General features: G+C 38.8%; 3 protein-coding genes across 9 annotated transcripts in view; 2 read left to right on the top strand and 1 right to left on the bottom strand.

The window, feature by feature from the left end:
- The window catches only part of LOC137176846 (NLR family CARD domain-containing protein 3-like), a 376,610-nt gene that overhangs the window by 105,087 nt on the left and 257,241 nt on the right, over window positions 1-14,282 (top strand). The gene's annotated exons all lie outside the window — the stretch shown is intronic.
- The window catches only part of LOC137176844 (NACHT, LRR and PYD domains-containing protein 3-like), a 277,333-nt gene that overhangs the window by 19,113 nt on the left and 243,938 nt on the right, over window positions 1-14,282 (bottom strand). For 5 of the 7 annotated variants that reach the window (XM_067582816.1, XM_067582817.1, XM_067582821.1 and 2 more), the window contains 3 exons: window positions 7,037-7,210; window positions 6,187-6,360; window positions 5,330-5,503 (listed from right to left, as the gene is read on the bottom strand). The exons of 1 other annotated variant lie outside the window; for it this stretch is intronic. In XM_067582816.1, coding sequence (XP_067438917.1) covers window positions 5,330-5,503; window positions 6,187-6,360; window positions 7,037-7,210 — 522 coding nt within the window. The remainder of the gene's footprint in view (window positions 1-5,329; window positions 5,504-6,186; window positions 6,361-7,036; window positions 7,211-14,282) is intronic. One more of the 7 variants, XM_067582818.1, reaches the window with a different exon arrangement.
- The window catches only part of LOC137176849 (NLR family CARD domain-containing protein 3-like), a 232,215-nt gene that overhangs the window by 43,769 nt on the left and 174,164 nt on the right, over window positions 1-14,282 (top strand). The window lies entirely within an intron of this gene.

The following is a 14,282-nucleotide window of genomic DNA, read 5'->3' as shown; positions in this document are numbered from 1 at the left end:
CACACTAATGCTAACATACTGATGTAAACCCACTGATGCTAAAATTGATGCAAACAACTGATGCTAACCCACTGATGCTGACCCATTAATGCTAACACACTTATGCTAACATAATAATGTTAACCCACTGATGCTAAAAATTGATGCAAACAACTGATGCTAACACACTGATGTCAACCCACTCATGCTAAAAATTGATGCAAACAACTGATGCTAACCCACTGATGCTGACCCATTAATGCTAACACACTAATGCTAACATACTGATGTTAACCCACTGATACTAAAAATTGATGCTAACCCACTGATGCTGACCCATTAATGCTAACACACTAATGCTAACATGCTGATGTTAACCCACTGATGCTAAAAATTGATGCTTAAAATCCACAAACACCTCCAATCTAGTGACTCCCAGTCCTCCCAGTACAAAGCCCTTCAGTGGCACCAGTTGAACAAAGATCAGAGTCCCCTCTGCCAGCTGCTGCTGAAGCTCTGCCCACACACACCAAAAACAATCTGACCAACCAAATCATCTCAAAACTAAAAGAAAATGATATCAACTCACAAAGTAAATTAGAATAGTATTTGAGCCTAAACAGAGAGTCCATGGTGGCAGAGTACCTGACCACCGTGACTGATAGAAAACTGAGGAAAACGCTGACAATGTACAGACTGAGTGGACACAGTCTGGCCATAGAAACAGGCCGTCACAGGCAGAACAGGCTCCCCGGGGAGGCCAGGCTGCCTTCACTTTGTCAGAAAACAGCTTCCTGTTATACTGGGACAAATATAAATCATATCAATCATATATATCCTGAGTTTATCCACCTCCCTGATCTTCACAAACTGTCCTATCTATGTGGGGAGAAAAGTCAATGTGCAGTAAAAGCTGCAAAATATATTAAGTCTTCTCATAATCTGAGAGAAACAAGCTCTGTAGTAAATGTTTCTGTGTGATTACATCTGTAAAAATGCCTTTTATTATATTGTATTTCATATTATTGTTGATATTTGCATATTATTGTATAATTATGAATCATCTGTTTATAATTATCTGTGCTGATGTGGCAATATAGGTTTCTGATCTGTCAATAAAGCTTATTTGAATTTGACAGAGAGAGCAGTAAGGTCACACACAAGATGAGCTCCTGAAATATCTTCAACTTTCTGATGAAAAAACGAAACAGAGGAAAACCGACAACCTGTGAAAATCAACATAAAGGTGCAGGAATTGAAAAGAAGACAAATAGCAAAAAAATATCTACTATATCACCAAAAAAGAAGATCTCAGCACATCTAAACCACAGAGACAGCAGGGAACAAACCAACCAACCCTGCTAGCCTGACACAAAACCTGAAGGAGATGCAGGAAAAGAGACAGAAGACAAAGACACTTCATCTGTAACACTGAAAGAAGTAAAACAAATCTGTTTTTAAATAACTTAAATGCCTAAAACATCATAAAATTAGCTAGCTTTGTGATTCTGGCAGTTGAAGCAGAGTGTGTTACCATGGAGACGGAGACACTAGAGAGGTAGATACCCTGCTAACTGTAGCAGCACCAGAGCCAAGAAAAAACACAAAGAGGCAACACTCTTGTCCAATGTAGAACAAAAAGTTACATTACTTCACTTAAAGCACCCAATGACCAGTTAGAGTCACTTATAACCACATTTTAATGCATTATATTATTGATTATATTATTGATGCATTATAAAATGATTATAATGTATTACAACTATGAGAATTATAATACACTATGATCCTTGTAAAACATGTCAGTGAGTGACCAGCAGTTATGAAGTATTATGATTCTTGACCTTATAAGTCATTATAAAATGATTTATAATGTGTTATGATTATTGTTATAAAGCATTATGAATATTTATGAGTGTTTATAACTATAATTATACAGTGCTAGAAGCAGATTATAACACATTATAAGTATGTTTATAATGCATTATAGACATGGGCTTCATAGAAAGTGTTACCATAAACATTTCTCAACTAAATTGTCTCTTTTCCTTTTTTTGTACATGTACATTTCAAATGAATGCACATATCAGGCCTTTTACATGTTATAGTACATACACATTAGCTTTTAAGTCCATTTCAAATAAGCACAAACTGCCTTACGTGCTTTCCCAGCGCTACAACAGCAGCTTAGCATGTAGCACTTAGCCTAGCTTCTAGGCTGTAATTAAGCCTACAGTGGTTAGCGGCTAAAAAGCTGCATCAGCTATATTCTCATCACATCACACAAACATTATATCCTGACTGGCTTTTTGCTTCACCATACCTTTCAAGGTAAACTATCACACCATTAAATGATTTTGGAACAAAACCTTAATGCTAACCAGCTAACCTCGGGTGGCTAACTCACCAGGATAATCCATTAATTTGGAGGGAAACGCCCGCCGGAGTCCCGAAGATTCTTTTTCCACAGCCGCTCTGCAGCTTAGCAGTTTTCTCTCTCTGGCAACACGCCAGCTCCACTCGGTTTCAACTTATTTAAATCTGACATTAAAAACGCCTTATTTTACTCTTTCCAAACTAACTCATTTTAGCCAAACACACGTCTGAGTAGCTGCGCTGCAGTAACTGAAGGGAGACTAGAAACTTCTCTGTGCATAGCTGCCTAGCTAGCAGCTACCGCTAGCATCTACCGCTAGCATCTACCACTAGCCTGCATGTGAGGCGTTTAGGGAACATCGGTAAATTGTAGTTTCTACTGAGTGCAGTCTCCATCATCTGCATCCAAGCGGCAACATCCAGAGCTGAAAAATGAAGCCAATGCAGAAGTGCCAAAAACCTTCATTCTATCTAATGGCCAATAGGGGGCGACTCCACCGGCTGCAAAAAATAGACAATAAAGAAGCGTATGCTTTAGAGCATGGCTATGTTGTGATTGACAAGTCGCTGCCATGGTGACAACATTGCTTAAGTAACGTAAACATGGCGTATAGGCATAGCTGCTGCTATTTCACAGTGTGTTTTCAGTTCATTAAAGTTAATTGTAACATTATGGTCACCTAGAACAAAGTCTTGCTCGGTGTTTTTTGTAATAAAAGACCCATCAATGAGTCGGATGATCAGTTTTTCCAATGAGTAAATTTTGTTTTAACGGTCTTAGGCCTATTTTTCGCTAGCGAAAATTAGCATTAACATTATGACTGTTAATCATAGATTATATGTGCACCATGCTAACCAAGCTAGCAGCTAGCGCTATGGTTCTTCTTCTCTTCCAAATATGGTCACTTCTGGCTCCAAAAATCAAACATGGCGATGGCCAAATCCAAGATGGCGATGGTCAAATCACCGTGACTACGTCCATATTTTTTACAGTCAGTGTCTGCATCATGGGGCATTTAGGGGACATCTGTAATTTGTATCTTACATAAATGTACATTAAATTCAAGAAAAATATTTCCCAAATATTTGCAGAAATAAGGGATATATAGTATATTGGTGAAGAAAGAAAAAAGTCACCTACATTTGCATTATCAACTAGGTGTAAGTATAGGGGTGTACATGTACATGTATTTGTCCTGAACTGTTGTGATACAGACGCTCCACTTCGGTGCATGCAGGCGTATGAAGAGTACGCTCCGTGACTCAAACAATTACTGAACAGAAAGGCGATAAAAACATTTGATTTCTAACGTGGTCAGACAGCACGTTGTAAGAAACAGCTCTGAGAAAGAAAAATGTAGTTCAAAGAAATGTCAAAGAAGTTACTGGCTAATTATTACGTAATTACAGTGGAAACCGCTTGTATGGATCAAAAAAGTCGGGACAGAATCATTCCTATACAAATGCTTTTTAAACAATTCTCTGATAGAAAATCAAGTAGTCTGCTTACAGTGTGCATTTAAGCAATATTGCAATATAAGTAATATTGCAATTATACATCAGTTAACAACTGTTGTATAACAACAACAAAAAAAGATATAAATTGATCATATTATGGGTACCTGGAAAACAATCAGTTATGTCTGTAGACTCCTACATAATGAAACTAGTTTACTACTCCAGCAAGTAGGCCCGACCCTTAATAATGACCTAGCAACAGAGACGATTTCTTGTCCCTACTGAGTCAGCCAACTAACTTTAACTATATATATATATATATATATATATATATATATATATATATATATATATATATATATATATATATATATATATATATATATATATATATTCAAACCTTACAGTTGTGGCTGAAAATGACATAAACAAATATGACATCATGGTTTATAGTTCTAATGAATGGGGGAGTAATATTTTGAGTGAGACGCTTTTTTCATTTGAGCACGGCTATGTGTGCTGTCATGCTGATTTGTGCTCGTTCTAAATGTCTAGTTGACCAATCAGATTGCTTGTTCGGAACTATCTGTTGTATAATTTGGGTATTTTCATACATGAAAACATATGGAAAAAAAACATTTGAAACTATGTTAATTCTATTTTCTTTTTACCTTACTCCCATAGTACACGTATGATATTTATAAAATGATTTTTAAATTATTTGTATGAAACAAATATTAATAAAAAAACACTATTTGTGCTTTGCTGAATAATGTATTTGTATTCGGGCACACCCCTAGTGTGGAGGTGCCGGGTGGGTGTGTTTGTAACTGCCGTGAAACAATCAGAAAATAATGTTTTCTTCCTCTCATTCACCAGCTTTCTCACTACCACTGCTCACTCTCCTAATCTACTTTCTAGCTCGCTCGACCACTGCTTCTCTCTCTCGTCTTTTTTAAAATGAGTCGGGAAGCTGTCAGCAAAGCCCAACTTTAGTTTTAACGTTATCAAATGAAGAGAAATGTCCTCGACCTCTACCTAGTAATGTTTCTGTCTCCCCCATGACAAGGTTGTACAGCATTACAGGTTGTGTTTCCCCAAAAGTCGATTCTGGTTCAACCTGCTGCCCCCACCTCAGCAGCCTAAACGCACAGCACTGCCAGCTGGTGACCTGAGGCTGGTGATGCATGCACAATGAAATCATGACAGGAAAAAGAAAGAGTCATTTTCTCTCAACAAATCAAAGACGTTAGTTGCTAATTATCACATAATTACCATGAAATTTGCGGACTTGTAAAATTAAGTGTTACCAAAATTTATAAAATCATCTGTGGTATTAATTAATTCAACAACAAAAATAGAAGAAAATAATAAAAATCAGTAATTCTCTACTGCTGAAGTTGAGTAAAAACTGATTTGACAAATCATATTAGCAGAGACAATGCTACACAGGTTTAATATGCATCCTCTGACATCATTCAAATGTTAAATGTTCATCTGGTTGATGAATCCTGACCTGAGAGTTTCCAGTGTGCAGTGTGGACTCTCCAGTCCAGCAGACAGCTGCTTCACTCCAGAGTCCTGCAGGTTATTGTTACTGAGATCAAGCTCTCTCAGACTAGAGGACTGGGAGCTGAGAACTGAGGACAGAGCTGCACAGCTTCTCTCTGAGAGGTTACACAAACTCAGCCTGGAGAGAAAATAATGAACATGAAGATGATGCTGGATATAAATTCTCCTCTCAGCACTAGTTAAAATCTTTACTGTTATATTCTATACATATTGGAGATGTGACAGTTAAATATGACAGAATCAGAGATACACAGACATGTAATGATCTAAATCACTTGATATCAAAGCAATGATCAGTTTCTCTATCTCAGCCAGAATTCATATATCTGTGCTGTAAAGTATATGAAGCTGAATCAAAGAAGATAAATTGGAAAATTCAAACATTTTCTTTCCTGTGAAAAATAAAATCCTGGTGGAAAACTTCTGCCAGTCAGAATTTTGGACTTTTGGTAATGCTGGATATAAATTCAACTCTCAGCACTGGTTAAAATCTTTGCTGTTCTATTCTAAACATGTTGGAGATGTGACAGTTTAATGATGAACAGACATGTAATGATATGAATCACATGGTATCAAAGGAAATATTTGTCACTCTGTCTCAGCCAGAGTTCATATATGTGTGCTGTAAAATATATAAGGCTGAATAAAGGAAAGATAAACTAGAAAATTTAAACATTTTCTGTTGTTTGAAACATAAAATCCTGGTGGAAAACTTTTGCAAATCAGAAGTCCTGACATTAGAGAGGCTGAACCTTATAGTTTAGAAAAATGCCTCTAAAACAATGGGGAATTTGTTCTGACCTGAGATTTTCCAGTCTACAGTGTTGACTCTCCAGTCCAGCAGACAACTCTTTCATTCCTGAATCCTGCAGGTTATTATTACTGAGCTCAAGCTCTCTCAGACTAGAGGACTGGGAGCTGAGAACTGAGGACAGAGCTGCACAGCTTCTCTCTGAGAGGTTACAACCACTCAGCCTGGAGAGGAAATAATGAACATGAAGATGATGCTGGATATAAATTCTCCTCTCAGCACTAGTTAAAATCTTTGCTGTTATATTCTATACATATTGGAGATGTGACAGTTAAATATGACAGAATCAGAGATACACAGACATGTAATGATCTAAATCACTTGATATCAAAGCAATGATCAGTTTCTCTATCTCAGCCAGAATTCATATATCTGTGCTGTAAAGTATATGAAGCTGAATCAAAGAAGATAAATTGGAAAATTCAAACATTTTCTTTCCTGTGAAAAATAAAATCCTGGTGGAAAACTTCTGCCAGTCAGAATTTTGGACTTTTGGTAATGCTGGATATAAATTCAACTCTCAGCACTGGTTAAAATCTTTGCTGTTCTATTCTAAACATGTTGGAGATGTGAAAGTTTAATGATGAACAGACATGTAATGATATGAATCACATGGTATCAAAGGAAATATTTGTCACTCTGTCTCAGCCAGAGTTCATATATGTGTGCTGTAAAATATATAAGGCTGAATCAAGGAAAGATAAACTAGAAAATTTAAACATTTTCTGTTGTTTGAAACATAAAATCCTGGTGGAAAACTTTTGCAAATCAGAAGTCCTGACATTAGAGAGGCTATAGTTTAGAAAAATGCCTCTAAAACAATGGGGAATTTGTTCTGACCTGAGATTTTCCAGTCTACAGTGTTGACTCTCCAGTCCAGCAGACAACTCTTTGATTCCTGAATCCTGCAGGTTATTATCACTGAGATCAAGCTCTCTCAGACTAGAGGACTGGGAGCTGAGAACTGAGGATAGAGCTGCACAGCTTCTCTCTGAGAGGTTACAGCCACTCAGCCTGGAGAGGAAATAAAAGGAAAAAAACAAGAATTCATTTTTGTTAAAAGGATAGCTTAGTATTTAAATAATGATGAATAAATCCCACTATCTGTGTACTTACAGAGCTTTGTTGGAGGCTTTGACCACTGGCAGCAGCCTCAGAAGAGCCTCCTCTGAAGCAGAGTATTTCTTCAGGTCAAACACCTCCAGATCTTTTTCTGATGACAGTAAGATGAAGACCAGAGCTGACCACTGAGCAGGAGACAGTTTATCTGTGGAGAGACGTCCTGATCTCAGGTACTGTTGGATCTCCTCCACTAGAGAACGATCATTCAGTTCATTCAGACAATGGAACAGATTGATGCTTCTCTCTGCAGACAGATCCTCACTGATCTTCATCTTGATGTACTCAACTGTTTTCTGATTGGTCTGTGAGCTACTTCCTGTCTGTGTCAGCAGGCCTCGTAGGAGAGTCTGATTGTTCTGCAGTGAAAGACCCAGGAGGAAGCGGAGGAACAAGTCCAGGTGTCCATTTGGACTCTGTAAGGCCTCATCCACAGCACTCTGGTAGAAACGTGTTGATTTGCCTCCAAACCCTTCAGACCACCAGGATGTTGTTTGTTCTTCTGCCAGCAGATTGACTCCAGAGTTGATGAATGTCAGATGGACGTGAAGAGCAGCCAGAAACTCCTGAACACTCAGATGGATGAAGCAGAACACCGTTTCTTGAAACATCCCACAGTCCTCCTCTTTAAAGACCTGTGTGAACACTCCTGAGTACACTGAGGCTGCTCTGATATCGATGCCACACTCTGTCAAGTCTGATTCATAGAAGATCAGGTTGCCTTTCTGCAGCTGCTCAAAAGCCAGTTTTCCCAGAGACTCAATCATCTTCCTGCTCTCTGGACTCCAGTGTGGATCTGTTACAGCTCCCCCATCATACTTGACATTTTTCAGTTTGGACTGAACCACCACGAGGCGAACGTACATCTCAGTCAGGGTCTTGGGCAGCTCTCCTCCCTCTCTGCTTTTCAACACATGCTCCAGGACTGTAGCAATGATCCAGCAGAAGACTGGGATGTGGCACATGATGTGGAGGCTTCGTGATGTCTTGATGTGGGAGATGATGGTGCTGGCCTGCTTCTTATCTCTGAATCTCTTCCTGAAGTACTCCTCCTTCTGTGGGTCAGTGAACCCTCTGACCTCTGTCACCATGCCGACATACTCAGGAGGGATCTGATTGGCTGCTGCAGGTCGTGTGGTTATCCAGAGGCGAGCAGAGGGAAGCAGTGCCCCCCTGATGAGGTTTGTCAGCAGCACATCCACTGAGGTGGACTCTGTAACATCAGTCAGGATCTCATTGTTGTTGAAGTTCAGAGGAAGTCGACACTCATCCAGACCGTCAAAGATGAACACAACCTGGAACTCTTCAAACCTGCAGATTCCTGCTTCTTTGGTTTCAGTAAAGAAGTGATGAACAAGTTCCACCAAGCTGTACTTTTTCTTCTTCAGCACATTCAGCTCTCTGAAAGTGAATGGAAATGTGAACTGTATGTCCTGGTTGGCTTTGTCTTCAGCCCAGTCTAGAGTGAACTTCTGTGTTAAGAATGTTTTCCCAATGCCAGCCACTCCCTTTGTCATCACTGTTCTGATTAGTTCATCTCTTCCAGGTGAGGCTTTAAAGATGTCTTCTTGTCTGATGGTTGTTTCTGGTCTGTCTGGTTTCCTGGATGCTGTTTCAATCTGTCTGACCTCATGTTCATCATTGACCTCTGCAGTCTCTCCCTCTGTGATGTAGAGCTCTGTGTAGATCTGATTCAGAAGGGTTTGGTTTCCTGCTTTAGCAATCCCCTCAAACACACACTGGAACCTCTTCTTCAGGTTGGACTTCAGTTTGCACTGGCACTCAATAAGAATCTCTGAAGAAACAACAATTGACAGAAATGAGAAGATGTGATAGAAAATATTAATCATAAAAGTATTTTCCTATATATGTAGTATCTGTTTAGGTCATTGGAGTTTCATGTCCTCATCTGGCATTTCACAGTATTATGGAAAGATCATTTAATAATATTCAACAAGCAGAGGGTCTGTTTAATCAGAACTGCTTGTTGAATTGTTGAACAGTGTTGAAACTCTGTCACCCCGCACGTTTCCAACATTGGAGCTTTTGTTGGATTGTTCTGAACCTGATGATCCAACATTCACTCCCACTTTACACAGTGATTGCTCAGGTTTGTGGAGGAGAGAAACTTCTCTCTCAGGCTTCCTTTTTAAAATTCATTGCACAGCTACTTCTGTCACTTTTCATGTGAGTGCAACACCATAAATCCCCTCCAGGAGACACTTCCTGGGAATGTTCACCTTTATCACCGAATTTAAACAGTTATCATGTCTCCCCCTCATTCTATGGAGACCTGCAACACAAAGACTGGAAACAAGGGGAAACAGCAGCCTGGTTGATGTCCAAAGATAACATATGCTGTTTCCACTACAGGAACTCAACGTGTATCCATTGTTACTGGTTCTGCTTGTGTTTCCACTGTTCTCCCCTCACTTTGAGGATGAGCTGCTGAACCTAAATGATATTTAATACAAGTTCAGGTTCTCTCAGAGGAAGGAAAGCAACAGCTGGTTTAACGCAGGAATTAATAATACAGGACATGAGTTTAGACAAACACTGCAGGGAAATTAGTTTCAGTATACAGTATACTCTGCCTACTGTCACAACCCCACACAGTTGACCAATCATAGAGTAAAGTGGGTGTGATTGTTGGTTTTGGAGCAGTTCAACAAAAATTGTTGGACTTCACCCTCTAGAGGAGGTCCGACTATCCAACACGTGCTTCAGCTGGAGCACACTGACGCCTTAAGAACCATTCACACCTGGACTCATGGGACTCTAACGACTGACAGGCAGATGGAATAATGACCCACATGTGGCTTAATAATGGTGAGTTCAGACAGAACACAAAGTGAATTTTTCACGCAGTGCGTATCGCTGGGCTTTATGAATGTATTGAACGTACAGAGAGGAGAGAGAAAAAGGAGAGAAACTGGAGGGAAATAATAGAAAGAACCAGAGTTCCTGCTGAGTTCTGAGTTCAGTCAGAGGCTGAACTAAACACAAACACACAGAGGCACACTCCCAAAGACACGGTTGGTGTGTCTGTTGCTAGCTGGCTAACAGCTAATGTACAGCTGGTATTTTGGCTGTTGGGTCAAATAAACACAAATGATCCAGCAGTAAATCTTGTGCGAGTAACACAAGGTGAAAATTGGCTTTGTGTTGTGTCTAAACACAGCTTTAAGGTGTAAACAGCCCTGCAGAGGTTAAACACCTGTGACTTCCCACCAGTCAGTCAGAACTAAAGAAGACTTTTGGATGAGAGAAGAAACACTTTGAAGAATCTAAAACAAGTCCACTGACTGTTGACTGAGCACTTCTAAATATCTTTGTAACATCACATTTTTAATCTTTCTATGACTTACCTGAAGGATCTGAGATGGTTTGTGGCAAACGTTCCAACAGATCATTCCTATTGATCTTCCCCAAAACCATTCTGGTCACTTTAATAGTGTTAATACAGTAGTTCTTGACCATCAGATCCACTGTGTCCATTCTGTCTGCATTTTCCAGTCGACTCTGTGGGATTGTTTTGAAGCCTTCAAGCTCCCCACGCTGACACAGGTACCACTTGAATTTTTTAAAGTCATCAGCTCGCAAATCCTCCAAACACTCCAAGAGGACCTTTGTAGGTGTCGCCATCTTTTGTCCTGCTAAGATCTGAAAGGTATGACAAAAATCTGTATTTGATTAACAATTACATAGTTAATTTTCTGGATTACCAACACTGATGTATTGATTGATATTATTAAAAATGGAACTGGAAAAGCAGGTTACCCAACCTATTTCCTGACAAAGCACAATACAACTTTTAATGAAATAGATTTAGCTGCAGATGAATTTAATGATTTATTGTTAATATTGGACCTAATTTAGCTCAAGGAGATTATTAAGCTTAGCAGTAAAGATGATGTGGAAAGTAAAACTGTTAATGTAAATAAACAATCCATGTTAATAAGGGGAACAGATGAAATGATTGACTTTGTTAAAACATTTAAGAGTAAGAAGTCTACAGACTGGGATGGAATTGACTGACTATGGTTAAATATTATTGAGTGTGTGGTGAAACCACTGACACATATTGTCATTGTCCTGTCACAGTCCTGTCTGGTCTCATTGTGTTTTCTGGGTTTTGGTTGTCTGTTTGCTCTGTGTGTCCCTCCTGTGTTCCTGTACTCCTCCCCAGCCTGCTTTTCCCTCCACACCTGTCCTGCATCAGCCTCGTCAGCCCTGCCCTGTTCCATTTGTTCTCCCAGCCAATCGGCTCCCTTCCTGTTCTCCTGCCTAGTCACCTGTTCCCTGTTCCCTCGTTAGTTCTGTCTGTATTTAAGTCCAGTTTTCAGTTCAGTCTTTGTTGAATAGTCTGTTAATTCTGCCTGTTCCTGAGCTACAGTTGTGCTACTTTTCTTTCTTTTTCTTGTCTTATTAATATTGTGTGAATAAATCTTTTCCATCATTTGTCTTTAAATAATGTTTATAGTTGTGCTAAAAAGAAAAACAGAATCAAATCGATCAATTCACTGTCGCAACACAGGGAGGAAATTTGTGTGTTCGTCTCTCAGACTTTTTGAAACTTCACTGTTGAACTTGATTATACATTCACAAACTATTTCACAAGCTCTAAACATTTATGATTATTATTTGATTTGATTCCATGATGCTATACTTCCTGTTACATTCCCCAAAGCATTATGGGAACCGTAGTTCCATAACTGAGAGCACAATTATTCCCTAAATCAAATGAAGACAAAGAACAAAGAATAATAATAATAGTGATAAAATCCATGAATATGAACTTTTGTTCATGTTGACATCACTAATGCTCAGACTTTAAATCCTCTGCTCTAAATGTAACATTCTTCATCTTCTCTTCACTTGAATCTCATAATGACTGACAGAGTTATTTCTCTCAGGGTCAATCTGTGTTCAGTCAGCACTTCAACATGCTGCTTGTTTCTTAGTTTTACTGCTGAACATCTGCTGAAATGACAAACATCCCTGCAGATTTTATCAGCTGTTTCCAATAAATGTTAATTAGGTGAGTTGTTCAAACTGTAAAGTGAAACCTGTCTGTTGTCTGCTGACAAAAAAGATAAAAATACTTAAATATTGTTATTAGAATTGTACTAATGACTTTAGTAAAATGAGTCCAAACACAAAGAGGGACAGAGAAGCAGAGTGAAGCTATTTCAACAATATTTCCAACACATGGAGGCTGTTAGCTCACTGTCATTCTTCATCCTCCCACCAGATAGAGCCAAAGTCAACAAAGCTTCAAATCTTACACATAGTGTCTGTAAGAACATTGATCAGATCATTAGTGTCTGGATCAATGATTGAAAATGACTCTGCAGGCTGATGTGTGTTGTGGGTTTGTGTTAGTTGACGATGTATCATCTCTGGTTACAGAGAGTTGAAGTGCTGGGAGTCAGCAGATATCACAAACACAAACAGCTGATACATCAGTGAGCCCACTTTCCTGCCCTTTCTGTGCTCAAACTGATTATTAAAGTCAAACCGGATGAACATGAAGCATCTGATACTAATAGTCAACAGCTCTGTGTGATAACCTGTATTTTATGCATAATGATGACAGCCTGCAGGTGCTGCAGCTCTTCTATTCTGCTTCACTGTCTTAAAAATATATGATGTTTCAAATCCATCAAAGTCATGATTGAGCCCAAGCCTGAAGGAAACTGAGATGTATTATTTTGTCCATATCTTCCAGCCCTAATTTATGGATTATGTAATAATAGTGTGAGTCAGAGAAAGCTGCCATCAGCTGCTGTACTTCTACTATCAGTCCACTAGATGGCGTCATGAAGCTGCAGTGAAGTGAAGAGCAGCACACATGATGCATGGAGGAGGATTTACATCCACTGACTCACACTGACTGAATTTCATTCATATTCAGTCAATTCAACACCAATAAACAACATGTCAATAGTTTCAGTTATCTATTAGTTCTCTTTGATGTTGTTGTCACATTAGTAGTGCACATGACGCACAAACACAAATGTATTAAATGATTAGAATCAGGGCTCATTTACTTTGATATGACTTCTTTTACAGTAAATACAAACTTGTTAAACAGCAGCAGATGTTAGATCTTAACTGCTGTCAGACATTTAACAACACAGATAAAATGTCATTTGGTGTAAAGTGAAACTATTTTATAGCCTTTTTTAATTGAGTAGTTTAATTTGGATCAAATTGTGCATAAAGCCGACAGTGTTTTAATGTGGTGATGGTACACGTGAACTTCTGAGAGAAACTCAGTAGTTACAGATGAACTCTGATTACAAAGATATATGAAACAATAAATACACACATCATCAGCTCCTGTCTAACTGCATATACCAGTAATAAGTCCTTATAAAGCAAGAACACAAGTGGACTGTATGCATGTTATTGTAGCAACATTGAACTTGATGACGTCCTCTGACTGTCCCTCCACATCAGTCAATACAATACATTTGATTTAAAGCTTCCACAGGAAACAGTAGCAGGCCTATACTGTAGTGTCTGACTTTACGCTGCTGGAAACAACCTTAAAAAAGTAGATTTAGTTTGATTTGTGAGAGCTGAAGAAAGGAAATAATCATCAGCTGTTAACATTAATATTGTTTGATTCCAGTAAATCAATCATTTAACAACATGTAGATTTATCTTCCAACATGAGAGTTCTCTAAACTTTCTGATGAAATAAAAACATCACACAGCAAGAAACAAACCCTGAAGTTACTAAAGAGAAAGTTCAACTATGAAACAAAGCAAACTTACAGTTAACATCCAAACTGCTGAAGACAAAGACTCTCCACTCCACTTCTGTCAGAAAAGTGTTTGCCACAGGTGAGCTGTTTCCTGGAACGAGTCAGAGCTCCACCTGTAGAGGAGGAGGGACAGGTAGGAAGACTCACAACAGGATGACACTTTATGGATGTTTGTCACTCATTTATTCTTC

This window comes from Thunnus thynnus, chromosome 24, assembly GCF_963924715.1.
Source record: "Thunnus thynnus chromosome 24, fThuThy2.1, whole genome shotgun sequence".
NCBI lineage: Eukaryota > Metazoa > Chordata > Actinopteri > Scombriformes > Scombridae > Thunnus > Thunnus thynnus.
This window is presented reverse-complemented; position numbering and strand designations above follow the sequence as displayed.